Consider the following 19,251-nt stretch of genomic DNA (forward strand, 5'->3'; position numbering starts at 1 on the left):
ACATCCAAAGTAGATTGAACATAACGAAGAATTCGCTTAACAGCTGTCCAATGAATAGACGTTGGTGCATGTAAAAAATGACATACCTTGTTAACTGAAAACGCTAGATTAGGCCACGTGAGAGTAAGATACTACAACACTTCTATAATGTGCACTGTCTTCTGGTCCCAATGATTCTCCTTCAAAACTTGAAAGCTTCTCCGTACTTGATAATGGCGTCGGTGAACCCTTACACTTCACCATACCAACACGTGTTAGAATCTCACATGCATACTTCTCTTGTGACAATAGCAACCCATCTTTATTTCTTTGAACGTCAATTCCCAAAAAATAATTTAGATCCCCAAGATCCTTTAGAGAAAATTCCTTCCTCAAGTCCAATAGAAGAGCTGTGACAGCCTCACTAGAATTGCTAGTGACAATAATATCATCAACATATATTAGCATATAGATAACCACTCCTGATCTCTAATAAATAAATAATGAGCTATCAGACTTTGAGGCTAAGAGCCCAATTTCAACAAGCTTTGAACTTAGCCATGCATACCAAGCATGAGGGGCTTGCTTCAAACCATAAATCGCCTTGTCAAGCTTACATACCAAGTGTGACGCACCATGTTTTTTCATATGGCTGTCTCATATAAACCTCCTCTTCCAGAACACCATGAAGTAACACATTCTGAACATCCAACTATCTCAAGCACCAATCTTTACAAATTGCTAACGATAAAACAAGTCTTCCAGTAGCAATCTTGACAATTGGACTTAATGTATCCTCATATTCAATCCCATATCATTGATGAAACCCTTTAGCTACCAATCTAGCCTTGTATCTGTCAATTGCCCCATCAGCCTTCTTTTTAACCTTGAACACCCATTTACAGTCGATTAGATTGCACCCGCTCTTGGGCGGCTCAACTAGATGCCACGTATTATTTTTGAGCAATGTTGTGAACTCATCTTGCATAGCTTGTCTCCATCTTGAATGATTCAAAGCTTCTTGCAAATTTTCAGGTTCCCCAATTGCACAGAAATTTCCATACCGAATTGTCCCATCCGTAAATTTCTTGGGTTGAACAATCCCATGTTGAAGCCGTGTGCGTCACGGTGGTGAAGAAGCAACCGGCAGCGACACACCAGATCCGGTCGGCAGCGCAGAAGATCTGCCAGAAGACCCTGGCAGCCGATCGGGCGCTCGCGCTGGCGCGAGGGTGCCACACATCGCGTCAGGTGCTAGCTCCGTAGGCACAGGCGCTGGTGATGCGCTCCCGCGGTGCTCTGCCCCCCCCCCACGCGGCGCGCCCTGGTTGGGCAACATCAATGACTTCACCAGGAACATCAGTAGCATTAGTCAAGCAACTTACATCCCCATGATTGCGCAAACGTGAAGGCTAAAGGACAATTTCTTGATGGAGTTGGGCACCGGCATTAGGATTAAGTTGGGAGAAAGGAAACAACTCCTCATCAAAGACTACATCTCGAGATATGTAGATACATCCCGAGGAGATATCAAGGTATTTGAATCCTTTATGCATGGCGCTATAGCCTAAGAAAGCACAACGAGTAGAACGAAAAGCAAGCTTCCGTGAATTGTATGGTCGCAAGTTGGACCAACAAGCTCAACCAAAGACTCAAAGAGACTTATAATCAAGAATTTCATGAAGGAGTCAAGTGACAGGAACATCATAGTTGATGCCTTTGCTTTGAAGGAGATTAATGAGGTAGGTGGCAGTTAGAAAGGCATGATCCCAATATTTGAGTGGCATGGAAGCATTGGCCAGAAGGGAAAATCCTACCTCAACTATGTGCCGGTGTTTTCGTTTAGCCACGCCATTCTGTTGATGAGCATGGGGACAAGAGACACGGTGAGAGATTCCTATACGCTAGAAAAAAGAATTGAGCTTTTCATATTCTCCTCCCCAATCTGATTGCATAGACTTAATCTTGCGAGTTGCGATTGAATTTCCTTTCTACAAGTTGCTGGAAATTTTAAAAAACTTGAAAGACATCAGATTTGTTCTTGAGTAAGTAGATCCAAGTATATTTGCTAAAGTCATCAATGAAGCTCACATAATAGCTATGCCGTCCAACAGATAGGGGCGCCGACCCCCGCACATCCGAAAAAATCAAATCAAGGGGAGATTCAGATGAACTATTTGATATAGAATATGGAAGTTGACGGCTCTTGGCCATCTGACAAGCATTACAAATAGTTTCTGAATTTGAATCACTAACACACGGAAGTTTATTTAGACTAAGAACTTTCTCTATGATAGGAAGAGCAGCATGCCCAAGTCTACTAAGCCAACATGTAGTAGAGGCCTTATGGATGACAAAAGCATGCTTGTGGGAATCTCCTGGCGCTAGATTAGATTCTAATGGGTAGAGGCCTCCTTGGGATCTACCTTGATGGATAACTCTCTTCATTTCCTGATCCTTGATACAAAAGAAGTTTGGATGAAATTCTATGAAAGCATCATTATCTCGGGCTAGTTTACGAACAGAAACTAGATTCTTGCTAGCACTAGGAACATGAAGGATATTTTTCAGGGGTATGTAAAGTTGTATGACCAATGTTACTAATTTTCATACCTGTACCATTGGCCGCATGCACTTGATCACATCCATTGTACTTGTCATGAATTGTCATCTTCTCAAGTTCACTTGTGGCATGATCTGAAGAGCCACTATCAACATACCAATTTGAATCATACCCATAGCCGGCCGTGGTTGCCCTGCTGTTTTCTAACTTGGTTGATCGTCATCTTCATCATATCTATACCAGCAGCGATTTGCTTCATGCCCAACCTTCTTGCAAATCTGGTAGACGATCTTGTTAATGCGACCACCTTGTTTGGGCGCACTAAAATTGCTAGGGCTGGAGCTACTGTTTCCACCACTAGATCCACCACAACCATAATTGTTGCGACCAAGACCACAATTGTTGTTGTTGTTGTTACGATCACGACCACCATAGTTGCCATGTCCTCTACCAATCATATTAGCTGATGATTGAAATTGTACTCCATCTTGGATCATCTCCATGCATTGATCATACGTAAGCAATTGAGAATATAGATCGCTCAAGGAAAGAAAACCAACGTGACCAAGCATAGATGTCACAAAGGGGTTATAGTCGAAATCAAGACCATTCAAAATAAAGTGGATCATCTCATCATCATCTATAGTCTTCCCAACCATAGCCGGTTCATCTTTAAACGAGCACATCTTGGTGAAGTAAACAGAAGAGGACATGTTACCCTTCTTGGTCGTGGAAAGTAGAACGTGCAGATTTGCAATTCGCGCTTTGGAGTGCGCCGAGAACATCCTCTCAAGCGCACCCCATGCTTCTGCAGCTGTAGTTGTCGTCGCCACCGGTGCTAATGCATCCTTGGTGAGAATTCAGCAGGTAGCTTAATACTTACTAATCTTTTGCGATCTAGGAGTCGTACTCAGTGTTGTGGATGATCTCCTCCTTGCCGTCCTCCATGACTACCTCCAAAGTCTTGGGCAGCACAGGGGTAGATCCATCTAGGATCCCCATGAGTTGAGCTCCTCGTATAGCAGGAAGAAACTAGGCCTTTCATAGAAGGTAATTGTCTTGAGTCAATTTCTCTGAGACAACTCCTTGCGCGGCATAGCAGGAACTGAAATTGACGCCATAGGTGCTTGGGAGCTTGTGTTACAGGAGATTTGGCGCAGGAGACGTTCCTGGCGCTGGCGCAGGAGATGTGTCTGACGCAGGTGCAGGAGGTGTGCCTGACGCGTGCTTGGAAGCTTCTGTCCGGAGGTTTGGCGCAGGACATTTGGTACAAGGATTTTGTGGATGTTAGGAAAAGGATGCTCTGATTAAAATGTAAGAAAAGGAGGAAACGTGGTTGCCTATCTTGGCTCACCATGGTTGTATGTTTATATATGGTAAAAACCACCAAGAGTTTTACAAGGATACAATCGTGATCACTTGGAACTCGGTTTGCTTTATAATTCGTATTACAAGAGGTTTATCTCTAAGCAACCAAGTCTATCTCTAATACCACAATTGTCGCACACGTGCACACGTGTACGAAGAAGACGAAGGAGTCGTCGCGGACGCCCTTGACCCAGAAGGCCTCGCACCGTCCGGTGCCGCGCCTTACAGCCGCGTAGGCCATGGCCTTGAGGGCGCCGACCGGTGAGGCGAGCGCGATGCGGCCGCGCAGGTCAACGCGGTGCCACAGGTCGGGCTCCTCCCGGGCAGCGCGGCGCCGCATGGGCAACACACGTGCTCGGCCCCCATGAGGACGTCGGCCTGGTCCAGCCTGCGGAGCACGGACAGCAGCGCGTCCCTTGGCAGATCCGCGCAATCCCTCGTTTCCTCCTCCTCATCCTCCTCACCCTTGCCTTCCATACGTGGCACCTGCGCCGCTGGAGGCTGCCCTTGCTCAGCGAGGTGAGGTCAACGGTGGCGGGAGGAGGAAGAAGATGTGGCCATCGATCGTCGTCCGGCCGTCCACCCAGGTTGTCATTCTGGCTATGTCGCCACGGCCGGGCCGTTGTGTTATAGGCAACGGGGTCGCGTCCCATCCCATCAATTCATCGTCAGCGTTACGTTGGCGGTCATGCCGGCTCACCAGAAAGCGATACCTTTGTAGTTAAGCTGTTCCTTCGTGAGCAAGCTGCGGATAAATCTATCAGTCTATTATTATCATAATACAATAGTATTAAAAATGTCACCATATTCGTCGAGGGTCTACAAAATTTCCATATTAATAAAAAAGAAGAATATAGACCGTTGTATTTTATGTAAATCTAACGATTTCTATTATTCTAAAGAATCCATATAAAATTAAAAAGTTGGCATTTCTTATCAAACTTGGATTCCCTGTTTTCTTAACTTAAAAGGCATACTACTAATTCCTACCGGAATAGGACTCCATCTTTCCATAAACATGATTCGGTTAAGTGCAAAAAGTCTAAAGAAAGAAAAGATGCCATCATAAAGTCTCTAGTCATGCAAAAAAGGGTGGAAGTTCACGTCATCAACACATGTTGTTTCAGAACTAAATAATGTTAGGCCGGTCAGGTGTCATCACTGACTCTAATATAAATAGAACATTAGTGCAATCGATAAAAGTAACTTGGTTGCACAAATTTTTCAACCGAAAAGTATTTGCGGATATGTCAATAATTATCTTATTACAATAGTGTTAAAAGAAACCACCAAGTTCCGCTGTCTACAAATTTCCACATTAATTAAAAAAGAAAAAAGAATATAGACCATTAGATTTTGAGATGATATAACAGTCCACGTAATCCAAAGAGTTGATATCGAGTAGAACTAACCAATATATGTACATTTGAAATATCTAAAAATAAGAAACATTAGAAGCTTATTTCTATATGGTCCGAGAAGTATTAAAGCTAAAGAAAGTGTCCATGCCAAAATACAAACAATAAATAACTAAATCTATGTTAAAAAATAATGAGCAAATGCTTTTCCAATTGCCCTTGATATTGGTAATTAGAATCCTTAAGTAAAATCCATTTTGCATATAGTTAATTAATACCTAAACTTCAAAATAAAAAATATTTTGGTATAAAAGGATAAATACTCAAATTCATTTTAACTAATCGATACAAACAATGTAATAAAAAATATCCCACAAAGGATGAAATATGACTAAATAAAAATACAACATTCTTTGTCGATTTTGAATTATAAGCTAGCAATGTGCCTCTTTGGTTTCAAAACCGCACGCCGAAAAAATGAGCGTGGTCCCACCACAAACAGAGCACGGTAGTGCCGCAAGAAGTGGGGGATCGGAACCCCCGTGTGATTAAGATGACCGCACGCACAATGCAGTGGCATTCAAAGCAACGTCCATCTCGCTAAGTAGTTGGCCCCTCACCTGAAGTTCGGAATCCTCAGCTAGGAGTAGGGCCAGGGGTTGTTGTCAGCGTCAAGGGAACCAGGGTCCCCACGCAGACATTCAAAGAGAAACATAGACCGCCATGTCGTGTGGAAGCATGGGACATGACAAGGAGCCACCTAGCAGTTAGGTCACAGGTCCTCGCACCTAGAGGCCCCATGGGATCTCGCACCGCATAGCTCCCGAAGGTAACAGGGGCCCACTGATGGCTCCAAATGTCATTCCCGGAACAACCTCGGGAGCCTGACCCACTTGGGATCCACATTGTAGGGGTGGGGGTGCATGTGCGGGCGTTTCCTTCGCCGACGGTGCGATGAGGTCACCTCCTGAGAGATATCAATGTGCATTCGGGGGGTTACATGATGACACATGGCTGGATCAAGGATTCAAGCACCATGAGTCCCAAGGCAGCCTAGGGACTCAAGGGTGGCGGCAACCGACTTGTTGTGTTCACATTAAGATGGTTTTAACTGCAGACAGCCTTCCCCGGGTACAAAAGGAGTGGAGCATAACTCTCTTTGGACCCAAAAGAAACAACAGAGGAAAGTAACAACTCAATGGACATAGGGTATTATGCTCTTTTGCGGCCCAAACCAGTCTAAACTACTATATCAAAAACCCTCTCCCTTAACTCGTCCCATCGGACCGGCGCTCTCAGTGCAATACCACAATCAGTCACTATAGTAAACTGGCTCATAGAGTCCATATTCTCTCGCCTAGATCACTCAAACAAGCTGGACAGTGATTCATCATTATCCTACTACATTTGTGTTAAAAGAAACCACCACTTTTAAGAGGGTCTAGAAATATTCCAACGTTAATTAGAAAAAAAGAAAAGAATATAGAACATCAGATTTTATGATGTAATCAATATAGGATACAACTAATCAATATATTTATAAATTTTGAATATTTAAAACATGAAAATTAGAAGCTAATTATTATATGGTTTGGGACGTACTAAAGCTAAGTAAAGAGTCCACGAAAATATAGCTAATAAATTTATAAATCTATGTTAAAGAATAATGAGAAAATGCTTTTTCAAAAGCCTTGACTACTAAAAATCGGTTTTTAGAGGCGATTGAAATGACATTTGTAGGGGCGGGCGCGCCACCTGCTCCTACCTTTCGCAGCTATGAATAGCTATTTGCAGGAGCGGGTAAAAGGTCCGCCCCTGTAAAGTCGTTTCCAAGGGCAGGTGACGCCATCACCCGCCACTGGTAATGGTATCTTCACGGGCAGGTGACGCCATCACCCGCCCCTGCCAACTATTTTGCAGGGGCGGGTGACGCCATCACTCCCCTTGGAAATATCATTCCTGCCAAAAAATTCAGTGATTGAAATTTGAATTTGCTGAAACTGTTGCCTGCCAGTTTTTAAAACTTTTGGTTCCCGCTAATTTCACTCTAACAGTCTAGTGTGCGACCGAATTGAAGAAGCTATAGTGATCGACGTAGAATATATGTTACATAAATTTCATGTAAGCATACGAAATAATAATAAGAAAATAGAACCATATATATACATCATTAGAGTGCACATTGACAACATCTTTTTCTGCCACTCACGAAGGCTAGAATTGGCGGTACTCTTGATTCTCCCACTCACAGAGGTTAACATATTTATCTTCTTCTGCTAATTCATGTTCTTGTGCAAAATGAAATGATATAGATCAGCGCCTATATTTCGAAGTTGTTGCTCATGGAGACGCGAACTGTGTAGTCGAGACCTAATCTGCAATTAAAATCCACGGAAAAATTAATCAAGTGTTAGATAGGTGGAAAAGAATGCAATGTACATACATATACATCCCTATAGTGATATAATTTTTAGTTAATCCTCTAAATTGGCTACCCCATAATTATTTTCAGGAAAATTAACGGAATCGATTCACATTGACTTGTTATAGCGATTGACTCAGTATAAGACATGATTAAAAAGTGATTAGCAAGATGATTACATGGCCGAAGTCGCTGTTATATGATATAAACAAATGTTAAACTAAGGTGGCAATGGTAAACGCATCGACTTAGATAGTTAAGGTTTGATTTGCACCAAATCAAACATGAGGGATGAATATCACGTGTTCGTAATACTTAAAAACCACTAAGGGCTATGCCCGAATTTCATTACCTGTGACCGTAACAAAATTACGGAGTCTTACACGCATATGCGAGTTCAGAACCTCACCACAGTTGTAGAAGATAAATCTCCAGAAAGTAGACACCAAGGGACTCCTCACTGGAGAAAGTATTACGATTACAATAAACCATGAGGCAGCTCCTGCCTAATTTCAGATAAGCTTTTCTACACCAAAGACAGATCTCTTTATCCACCTCAAGCTTTAACCTGGTAGAACAGCCAGCTCTCCTCCTTTTTCCCCTACTGAAGAAGAACTGTTCCTGTGTCATTCACCGTTGCTTCATGTGGATGAAAGTGGAGCGCCATCTCCTTCATTGCTTCTGCTCCCGTCTCCGGAATCACCTTGTCCTCCAGCTTTTGCAAACCTGTCCAGCACAAAATAAAAGATGCTGCTAAACAAATAATCTCTGTAGGGGATTTAGCATGCTTTTTGTCAAAACATACAGAGTTCCTGGACTTCCATAAAGCCCAGCACACTGCTGACGGACCCACTATATGGATCTTTTTCTCTTGAGGCAAATACCTTCTAACCCAAACCCAGAAGTATTCAAAAGAAGTTGGCCTACAAGAAGCATTTATAATCATGGCAATCAAGCTCCACACATATCTAGCTATAGAACAATCGAAAAAAGGTGTTCAACAGATTCATCAGCCGAACAGAAACTACATTTTTTATCTCCATGCCATTTCATTTTAATCAGATTATCCTTTGTTAGAATCTCTGTTCGCCTAAACAGCCGTTTAGTCCGTTTAAACAGCGTTTAAACGCTAAACAGAGGCCTCCCATGTTGTTTAGGCCCTAAATGGTGAATTAAACAGTTGGACCATTTAAACCCATTTAAACCATTAAAAACCGTCTAAACAGAATCGAGTTAAATGTGATTAGATGAGCTAAATGATCATTTAATTCATAATTTAATCAATAAGAGGATTACAACTACCACAATCAACACTAAACTAATTAGCATCGTAAGTATATGAAGTGTTGTGGGATTTAGATTTCTTCCAAAAAGATTATTTGGTAGAATACTTACATTTTACATTTGTAAACATATAGACTTTCTAGCATATTTGACTTTTATATACATAAATATGTATATTTTAGTGTTATTATACAAAACCGTTTAGGTCGTTTAATCCTGTTTAAACACCATTTAAATGGCCTAAACGCTAAATAAAGGGTGACCGACTGTTTAGTGTTTAGCGTTTAGGATAACATTGGTTAGAATAGCATTTTGCTGAATTAACCGCATGAAGATTTTTATTTTCAGTGGAACTTTTCCTTTCCAAATTCTCTTATTAGGAGTCTCTATGTCAGAGCTACACAAATGAGAATACATTGATTTCACAGAGAACACTCCTGATTTTTCCCACACCCATACATGGGCATCTTTCTCTTCTGACAGAGCACATGATGTAATCATGTCTCTCATCTGTCTGATCTTGTTTTGAGCACTTTCATCTAACCATCTCCGAAAAGATAACCTCCACCCTCTACTAGCCATTGTGGCTACACTTCCTATTTGTTCATTGCATATTTTAAAAAGTTTCTGGAATTTCTGTTTTAGAGGAACAGATCCACACCATGGATCTCTCCAGAGATCTGCATTTCTCCCATTGCCCAGTTTAACTATTCTACCTTTCAAGTACAGCGCTCTGACCTTTAGAAGATCATTCCACACAGAGGAATTTCAAGGTTTTGGTTAGCTGGGTTATAACCCCTTCTGTCATATATTTCTTTTTAGCAATTTCTTGCTAAAGGCCTTCTTCCATTTTCAAGTTTCCACCACCATCTACATAACAAGCTCAGATTCATTTTCTCCAAATCTTTAATGCACAGACCACCTTTCCTCTTTGGCCTAGCAATCTTGACCCATTTAACTAGATAGTATTTCTTCCTAGTCCCCCCTCTTTGCCAAAAAAATCTCTTTCTAGTTCTATCCATTCTTTTGAGAATTATTTTCCGAAGTAGATCCAAGAACATCCCATATGTTGGAGTGCTACTTAAGCAGGCATTTATCAGGGTTAGCCTCCCCCCAATCAATAGCGAGCTTCCCTGCCAACCATCCAATCTTTTAAGAAATTTCTCATCCAAGAAAAGCCAATCCATAATGTGTAATCTAGAACCAGACACAGGTACCCCAAGTTACTTAATAGGCCAAGTACCAGTAGCACAATCATCATTTCAGAGTACTCAAGTGATTTCTGTTCATCTTGTGAGATCATAATAACCTCACTTTTATTGAAGTTTATTTTGAGACCTAATATTTTTTTCATATAGATACAAAAGAAGTTTCATATTTTGTGATGTTTCCTCATTGTCTTGCATACAAAGAATTGTATCATCTGCATATTGTAGGGTTGCTACCCCATTGGCAATGTAATCAGGGACTAGTCCTTTCACCGGCCCATTTTCTTGTGCTTTGCTAATCATTTTAGCTAGAGTGTCAGCTGCAAGGTTGAAGAGAAGGGGATACAAAGGATCCTCTTGTCTTACACCCTTGCCGCTCTTAAAGTAACCTCCTATCATTTGCTCTCACACTCAAAGTTCGACTCGAAACCATTTCGTTAATCCTAGCACACCAATCCCCACAAAGCCTCTCTGTTTCAAACAATCAAATAAGAAATTCCAGCTTATTTTATCATAAGCTTTTTCAAAATTAAGCTTTAGCACCAAGCCATCTTTTCCTTTAATCTTCATATCATGAAGAATCTCATGTAAACTCAGCACACCGTCCATAATGTTTCTTCCTTTTATAAAAGATATTTGACATCTATTAATAATTCTACTCATACGGTCTTCAAATCTTAATATCAGGATTTTAGTTATTATTTTATAAATCACATTAAGTAAACAGACTCCGACGCTTGTTCCTAGATATAAAAAGAAGTAGGGCACCTAATATGAGATACGAGTCAAGGATTGAGACCACTAGTGAGAAGGCAAAGAAATCGTTTTTATGTATCGGAAGGGAAAGAAGAACCATCCATTGGCAAGCACCCACTCAACTAGATGCTAAACATCGACTTGCGAGACGAGCTTGCGGTGTTGCTCTTGAAAGAAAGGAAAAGAGGAGGATATCCTCGGTAACGGCAATCAACGGCTCCTCGGAGGCAACCTAGCCAATTGAGTAGAGATATGAAATGACGAGCGAATTACCCGATTCCTATTATGCTAGCCCCCGGGATAGCGATAGCCTTGTTTCGGATTTTCTAGCGATGACTAGCCCTTTGACGGCTCCTATCCCAGACACCGGCCCCCGGTACCAATACTAGAGATTTCCCTTGGCTGTAGTTCAAAGAAGTTCTTCGGCTTTGGGAAGATGCGAACGTCCACATGGTAGTTGAACTCTTCCGGCAAATCCTCCATTATTGGCTTCAGCTTCTTGCAAAGAAAGATGTTCAAAAAGAAAGAACTGGAAAAGATATGGAACAGGGTCAAAACTATCCAGCAAATACAGGCCGAAAGGCAAAGGGTCTCCGTTCACCGAAAAATCGTTCTCCTTAAAAGGGGGGAGCCTATTCTCGGGCGAGTTCCAGCAATTCACGTAGGGCATTAGTAGAAAGCTTTTGAGCTAACCCCACATATAGTTATAGTTATTGATCCCATCTACATTAGTTAGTTGATCCTCGAAAAAGCCCAAGAGCGATGAAGGTGCCACACCAGTAAGGCTTTTCTCGTATCGAATGATTAAGAGTTCGCTCACATTTACGAGCGCTAGCCCTTTTGGGAACAACAACGGCTTCCTATTGAAAATCCAGCTAGTTCGAATAGCCGAGGACAGGATTGATCATTTTATTTATATATATGGGAAAGTAGTAAATTGCATTTTCCCTAAGGTCACCAATTGCAAAAAAGTTAGTTTCATATATAGGCCAAATCAATGCAATGTGCGACGGGCGCCTAGCTTCGGGCTATCCTTTCTTATCCTTTCCCTTCTTTTTGTGGAGAGGTGTCCAAAATTTAGAGTTATACCGCTGCTTTTTATTTTCCCATTCAACCAAGGGGTATGCCTCCGAAATAACGCTTCGGCTGACGTCGTCTATCGTAAGAAGAGGTTCTTCACGAATGCATTCGTTTCCATCAATATCGTGGATGGGAGCCCAGGCTTCCGTAACCGAATCCCGTATTGGGTTATACATTTCCTCGGTCTGTTGAATTTTATTGGCTTCTCTTAATTTCAAGATCAGAGTGACAGTCCCATAGTCTTAACCACCCCACATCTAGCTTATGATGTCCAAATTACACCTTTCATAATACTTAAACAATGAAAAATATACTTTTTCCCAAAAACAGTTACGTCTAGCACCATCTTTCACGACAAATCAGAAAGCGTATGATTAGATTACGTATTCGATCTGAGAACGCGCTGTTTCTCTCCCCCTCCCATTTCCCCATTTCCCTCCACCGCCGTACTCGTGCCCAAACCCTTCCCCTCCCACACGATGCCGTCCTCCGCCGCCTCTCGCCGTCGCGGCCGCAACGAGCCTGCGCCCCCGGCGCCGCATCCGGAGCCGGTCGAGCAGGAGATGGGTCCCGCAGCGGTGCCGCGACTGCCTCCGCCCGCTGTCTTCGCTGGAAAGCTCGACCCGGCCCCGGACACGGCGGCGGTCGAGCGCACCAGGGGCCCCGTAGCGGCGCCGTGCCTGCCGCCGCCCGCCGACTTCGCGCGCATGCCCGGACCCGCCCCGCGCGTCGCTTCTTCCCCAAGCCCTAGCCCTCCCAAACTCCAGGCTCGTCCCCCGACGCCGCCGCCGCCGCCCTCCTCCTCCTCCTCTAGGCGCCGCCGCCGCAAGGCGAGTGAGGGCCAGGAGGCTAGGGGCTGGGCGTCGCTGCCGCGGGACGCGCTCGCGGATGTCCTCCGCAAGCTCGGCCACATCGAGATCCTCATGGGCGCCGGCCAGGCGTGCCGCTCCTGGCGCCGCGCCGCGCTGGAGGACCCCTTGCTGTGGCGCCGCATCGACATGCGCGGCCACGCCGACCTATTCAACCAGTTCAACCTCCACGGGATGGCGCAGGCCGCCGTTAGCCGCGCCGACGGCCAGTGCGAGGCCTTCTGGGGCGAGTACGCCGGCAACGACGCCTTCCTCCCATTCCTAGCTCAGCAGTAAGACTCCATTCCTCACTCCTCGGATTCCCCAATTCAAGGGTTCAAATTCCATTCGTGCTTGGTTTGCTTCGAATTGGTTATCAGCACTGCATTCGTTAGAATTTTTGGATAAATTTGTTAACCTAGTTGGGATGGCAGTAGTAATTTGGGTAATTATGTATTGTGGGTGCTTCTGATATCTGAGCATCATGCTATATGGTTGTGGAGGCGTGATTTCTATTCTTGAGTACTAGTTGTCTCAGTGTTTTTCTAGAATGACTAGTTGTCTCAGTTGCAATGTCGAAATGTATTTGGGTAAATAACAGTTAGGCGGTTAGTCAATGGTCCTGAATTTTATTCAGATTTCCATCGTGTTAGTAACAGTGTACAATAGTGTATCCTTCTGATCATAAGCATTGCCATTTCAACTTTTTTTTAATGGGCTAGTTTATGTTTTACTGACACTCTTGAGCATATTGGTCTCTAGTATTATTTTCTGACACACTAAGAATAAGGGAGGTTATAAGTGATAACTGATTCCTATCTCTGGGTGACAAATAACTTTCGAGTAATGTTCCCAGACTGAGCTTATCTTTTTCTTTTAAGAAAGAAAAGGGAAAACACTAATTAAGCATGTGAGCGTATGACTGAAAAATGTTAAATTATAGGACCAGTGAAAATTCTAATCATAACTGGTATACAATCAGGGGGTGGCAAAACATGAATCCATATTTAGGAGTGGCAAATCACAGTATCAAAGCTAGGGGCACCAAAGCATGATATTGAACATTTTCAGGCTAGTGATTACTATCCAAGTAATATATATTCACCTGTTAATGTTATGCATGTTACAGGCTGGTGATTAGTGGTTACAGCTACATAATTCCCTTGTTGCCCTTTCTGAAAAGATAAACAAAATGTTTTCAAATAAGTATCTTTAGCTGCATATCTGTATATTGAGCCTAGTGCTATATTTGCTGGGCACCATCTCTTAAGAGTCTTCGCCTCATATCTTGCTATGATGTCTCCAATGAAGGGTTTGCAGAGGCAATAAAGAAGCTTCCTCTGCTTGAGGAGCTTGAGCTTTCACTTTCTAGCAATGTATTTGGGCAGGAAGTGTTCGAGACTGTTGGAAAATCATGTCCGCAACTCAAGCGCTTCAGACTCAGTAAACATGGCTTCTGCAGCTTTGAAGCTGCTGACTACAACATGGATGGGGAAGCCCTGGGGATAGCAAATATGATTGAACTACGCTCCCTGCAGATCTTTGGCAGTAGCTTCACCAATTTTGGGCTGGAAGTAATCTTGGACAGCTGCCACCACCTGGAGTCCCTTGACATACGCCATTGCTTCAATGTTGAAATGGACAACATCCTCCGAGCACAGTGTGCTGGTATCAAGACTCTGAGACTTCCCGATGACTCAATTGATGATTACGAGTTCGTGGTTGCGGCTCCTATCTGGGACGATCACTCCCAGAGTGAGGATGACTCTGATGGTGACTACATGGGGTCCGATGTTTACTATGAGCTGGACACCGAGCTCGACGACGACAATATCTATGATCCTTCGAACTACATTGATGGTATGGACAAAGATGATGAAGAAGCTAGGATGATCCTGAGGAGTTTGTGGGCGCTCATGAAATGAAACATATCTGCATGCTGTGATGGAAGTGCCAGATGCTTGCCTCAATTGCTCAAGTTTCTGCATATCTGTCTTCATGGGGCGCCGTCCATCCTTCACTGCTTTTTGCTGGTGCAATGGACTATATATTCTTTGTTTCACTTTTTAATCAGTGCTTTGATTAGTTTGTGCATGTTCCTGGCTTGGTGAAGCCGAAGATCCGTTGTTTAATCCTCAGTGCTTTGCTTAGTCTGTGCATGTTCGTGAAATGAATTACGTGTGAATGCTGTTGCCTTTGCTGGTATAGTCCTTGAAATGAACATAATCTGCTCTCTTCGTTCCTTCTTTTGGCGAATCTCTTTTTGCAAAACCTCTTTGTTTCTTGACACAAGGACCAAACAAAAACGTTGACTGTCTTTTCTCGTTCTGTTATTTTTTTTTTGCAAGAAGAAATTTTGATTCGAAATTTTGGAGTTCTAAAACCGGGTTTAGGAGCTAGCAATGAAAAGCACTTTTGAGTCGACTTTAAATTCTAGGATTTGATTTCAAATAAGGAATTAATAGATTCAAAAAACTGTTCGTGTACACTTTCATATCAGAAGTGCTAATTGAGGTCTAACGAACATTGAACTAGCGAGCAAAACCTTTCAATATATTGCCGGAAGAAAACTTTGACGGTTTTATGCTAAGCTGTCAGTATTTAAACGTCGTATATAAAGCCTAGTTTTTTTTTTCAGATGGAGCCTCCGTAAGTTGATCGTTGGTACCCTTTTCTTTATAATATTTTTTTAGTCCAAAATGGGCCATACGTGCCGGCAAACCGGAAGCGTATTCCAAAGAAATACGTGTCCGACATCAGAACGCGGCGCCTCACTCTCTGGTCTCTCCAGTCTCCGCTCTCCACCTCCCATTTCCCTCCGCTGGCGTACTCGAGAGTCGAGAAGCCTAGCCGACCTCCAAACCCTTGGCCTTCCCCTCCCCAATCGCAATGGCGTCCTCCTCCGCCGCTCCCCGTGGCCGCCGCAACCACCCGGCGCCGCATCCGGAGGCGGTCGAGCGTGCGGCGGGCCCCGCAGCGGTGCCGTGGCTCCCTCCGCCCGCCGCCTTCGCACGCAAGCTTGACCGCGCCGCCGCCACGGATGCGCCGCCCGCCGACCGTGCGAGGCGCCCCGCCGTGGCGGTGCCGTGGCTTCCGCCGCCCGCTGCCTTCGCACGCAGCCTCCGCCCCGCTCCCCCAGACCCTACCCCACCCGAGCCCCAGACGCCGACGCCGAGGGGCTGGGCGGCGCTGCCGCGGGACGCGCTCGTGGCCGTCCTCCGCAAGCTCGACCACGTCGAGATCCTCATGGGCGCCGGGCGGGTGTGCCGCTCCTGGCGCCGCGCCGCACGCGACGACCCCGCGCTGTGGCGCCGCATCGACATGCGCGGCCACGCCGACCTCCACCGCCGAGTCGACCTCTGCGGGATGGCGCGGGCCGCCATCCGCCGCGCCAAGGGGCGGTGCGAGGCGTTCTGGGCCGAGTACGCCGCCGATGACGACGTGCTGCAGCTCCTCGGCGAACAGTGAGATTTCGATCCCACCCCAAATTCTGTTTAGGATTTTTAAGTTTCGTCCTGAGTTTTCTTTGCTGCAACTATGGTGCATCTGCTTCTGGATTTTGGTAAAAAAAAACTGCAAATTGATTACTGGATTTTGACAACTGAAGATATATTGACACTATACATCATGTCCACTTGTCCAGTGCTGTTCCTAATAGGAATTTTTTGGCATCCTTTTTTGCACTGCAGCACATATACAATTCTGATGATAAGTACTTTACGTAGGATTAGATAAGAGAAGCAATCTGTTCGAGTTTACTTGTTTGTTTGACATAAGAAAGTCTAGGATTACTGCAGCTCCTCGGCGAACAGTGAGATTTCGATGCCACGCCCACCCCCAATTCTGTCTAGGATTTCTAAGTTTTGTTTTGATTTTTTTTTTTGTTGCAACTATGATACATCCGCTTCTGGTCATGGCTGGTACGCTTAGGTAGAAAGGATACAAATTGATTACTGATTTTGGTGACTGTCAATATTTGACACTATACATGATGTCCAATGCTGTTCCTGAATGCTGATAGGAATTTTTTGCCATCCTTTTTTTGCGTTGCAGCACAAACTGTTCCTCGTAAGAATGTTACTACAATACTGATGGTATTTACATTACGTAGGATAAGAGAAGTGATCTGGCCTAGTTTCTTCTTTGACAATAGAAAGTATATTAGTCCATCTTTACATGGACAATTTAGCGTTATATTTCTGATAGGGATAAAATAGTTCTAATGGATGAATCTGGAATATTTTCTATGTTTTTCTGCTTTATACACAGTGGGTTTCCCAGCTTAGCATTTAGCTAACCTTTGGTGCCTGTGCGCACTTGTCTTCACAAAGTAGCGAACTGTTAAGTCACAAAGATTGATTGTTATCCGTACAGTTATCTACAGATGGAACTTGTGTTATGATATCTGAGGTTTCCTTATGGTGGTTTTTGGTCTAAAAAATCATTGATTTATGTACAAATTCCAACTTTTTAACACAAAGAAACACTGTCCCAGTTTGGAATGGAATGCATCTTCGTGCTAATATCTCAGGGATGAAGCATTACCTTGTGAAATAATTAAGCAAGTGGAACAAACTCACTGAACTAATATGAAAAGATAAGGTGCTGATGTCTTATTCTGCAGCTGCATTCTCCAGCCAAATGTGTTGTTCTCATGCCAAATATAAATTGTGACTTCAGTACCACTAAACTTTTCCAAATGATGGACTGGTCACTATATGTGATTATCCTCTAAAGTGACTTAACCACTTTTACAGTCATATCTTGACAAGCATTGTACATATATATTATCCTTCTGTTTTCCTTTTTGAAGGTGCATTTATTGATTACTATTGTCATCTCTAAATGCTCTTTCATTGGACTGATAGCAGATAACTGCACCTTAATTTAGCAAGAATTGGTGCTAGTTATAATTTGTACACCATACATCAGCATTTCTTTATTATGGTGTATTTTTTTTGGTTACTGATATACAAGTGCTATCTTTGCAGGGCACCATCCCTAAAGAGTCTCCGCCTCATTTCTTGTCAGGATATCATTGGATTTCAAGAGGAGATAAAGAAGTTTCCTTTGCTTGAGGAGCTCGAGATTTCACTCTTTACAAATATAGGTGGGAAGCATGTGTTTGAGGCTATTGGCCAATCATGCCCAGAGCTGAAGCACTTCAGATTCAATAGTTACCGCTTCATCAATTTAGGAAACAGAGAGTACTCATATGATGATGGTGATGATGACTATTATGATTATGATGATAATGATTTGAAGTACAAGGATGCTGATGCCCTGGGGATTGCATATATGCATGGGTTGTGCACTCTTCAGCTCTTTGGCAATAATCTCACCAATGAAGGACTGACAGCCATCCTTGACAACTGCCCCCACCTGGAGTCCCTTGACATCCGTCATTGCTTCAACATCATCATGGATGATACCCTGCAAGCAAGGTGTGCAAGGATCAAGACGCTGAAGCTTCCCTCTGATCCTACGGATGACTATGGCTTTCCTGTTTGTAGCCCTCTTTGGTCATCTGGGATTGACTCCGACAGCGATGCTCTTGGGTCATTTGGCACCTACTCCGACGGTGATGATTGTGTCTATGGTGACTACATTCTGGACTCGGATGAGTATGATGATTACTGTGACCCGTTCCGCTACCTCAATGGTGTCTATGAGGATGAGCTTGGTGTACAAGATCGGATGTTCCTTCCTAAAGGGTATGTGCATGCTAATGAGAAATGACAACGATGATGATGACTACTGATTTAGTTGTCCTTATCGCCACTAGCTTGATGATGTCTACTAGGACTTGCGATCTTATGTTGCTGGATCTCACCTTCTGCTGGAAAGATTGCTTAGCGGCTTCAATGTATCAATGTCTTGTATTGTCTCCCTATTTTGTGTTCACTGACTCTGAACTTGTGGTGTTGATGACAGTTTAATGAGTGTTTTTACTGGAGATGTTTCCTTAAGCCACGTAGGTTAGTGATGCTTGGCCAAGGATGAACTTGAAGATCCAAGCGAAGTACATGGTGCCATGGTATACTTAGAAGGCATCTCGATTAAGGATGCAGCCTCAATTTGCATCTGGTGTACTCATCTTTTACTACTTTTCCAACTGTAGAGGCATGAGAATAATGGAAGGTACATAATGATGTTTCCTAGTTTAGTACCTCAGAGCCTTGACTCTATTTCCTGGTTAGAATTAACCTCTTGTTATTGTGTTGACTATATTTAGCCCTGGACCAATGGCGTTTACTGATCAGGAAAGTTCATGTGGGACTTTGGCTATTTCAAAGGGAAAGCTCGGCAGTGCTCTATCTTGTCAGGCTGTGAAAATTTGCCAGTGGCAGAGTTTTCAAACCATACAGGAGGGTATGGTTTGGCT

General features: G+C 43.6%; 3 protein-coding genes and 1 non-coding gene across 4 annotated transcripts; 2 read left to right on the plus strand and 2 right to left on the minus strand.

Moving 5' to 3' along the window:
• Nucleotides 1-2,745: 2,745 nt before the first annotated feature.
• LOC140223098 (uncharacterized) lies at nt 2,746-4,250 on the minus strand. The gene is made up of 2 exons (XM_072294546.1): nt 4,065-4,250; nt 2,746-3,390 (listed from the first exon to the last, which is right to left on the minus strand). Exons 1-2 carry the CDS (start codon nt 4,248-4,250, stop codon nt 2,746-2,748), a joined length of 831 nt encoding a protein of 276 aa, XP_072150647.1.
• Nucleotides 3,051-3,189, minus strand: LOC117862300 (small nucleolar RNA Z247). The gene has a single exon (XR_004641953.1). It is a non-coding gene; the product is annotated as a small nucleolar RNA Z247 (small nucleolar RNA).
• Nucleotides 4,251-12,345: 8,095 nt separating the features above from the next.
• LOC117860198 (F-box protein SKIP19) lies at nt 12,346-15,061 on the plus strand. Its single transcript, XM_072294664.1, has 2 exons — nt 12,346-13,155; nt 14,118-15,061. Exons 1-2 carry the CDS (start codon nt 12,498-12,500, stop codon nt 14,789-14,791), a joined length of 1,332 nt encoding a protein of 443 aa, XP_072150765.1. The 5' UTR covers nt 12,346-12,497; the 3' UTR covers nt 14,792-15,061.
• Nucleotides 15,062-15,640: 579 nt separating this feature from the next.
• LOC117859875 (putative F-box/LRR-repeat protein 22) lies at nt 15,641-19,040 on the plus strand. Its single transcript, XM_034743060.2, has 2 exons — nt 15,641-16,330; nt 17,858-19,040. Exons 1-2 carry the CDS (start codon nt 15,756-15,758, stop codon nt 18,603-18,605), a joined length of 1,323 nt encoding a protein of 440 aa, XP_034598951.1. The 5' UTR covers nt 15,641-15,755; the 3' UTR covers nt 18,606-19,040.
• The last annotated feature ends 211 nt before the right edge of the window (nt 19,041-19,251 follow it).

The sequence above is a fragment of the Setaria viridis genome, chromosome 6 (genome assembly GCF_005286985.2).
Source record: "Setaria viridis chromosome 6, Setaria_viridis_v4.0, whole genome shotgun sequence".
Taxonomy (NCBI): domain Eukaryota; kingdom Viridiplantae; phylum Streptophyta; class Magnoliopsida; order Poales; family Poaceae; genus Setaria; species Setaria viridis.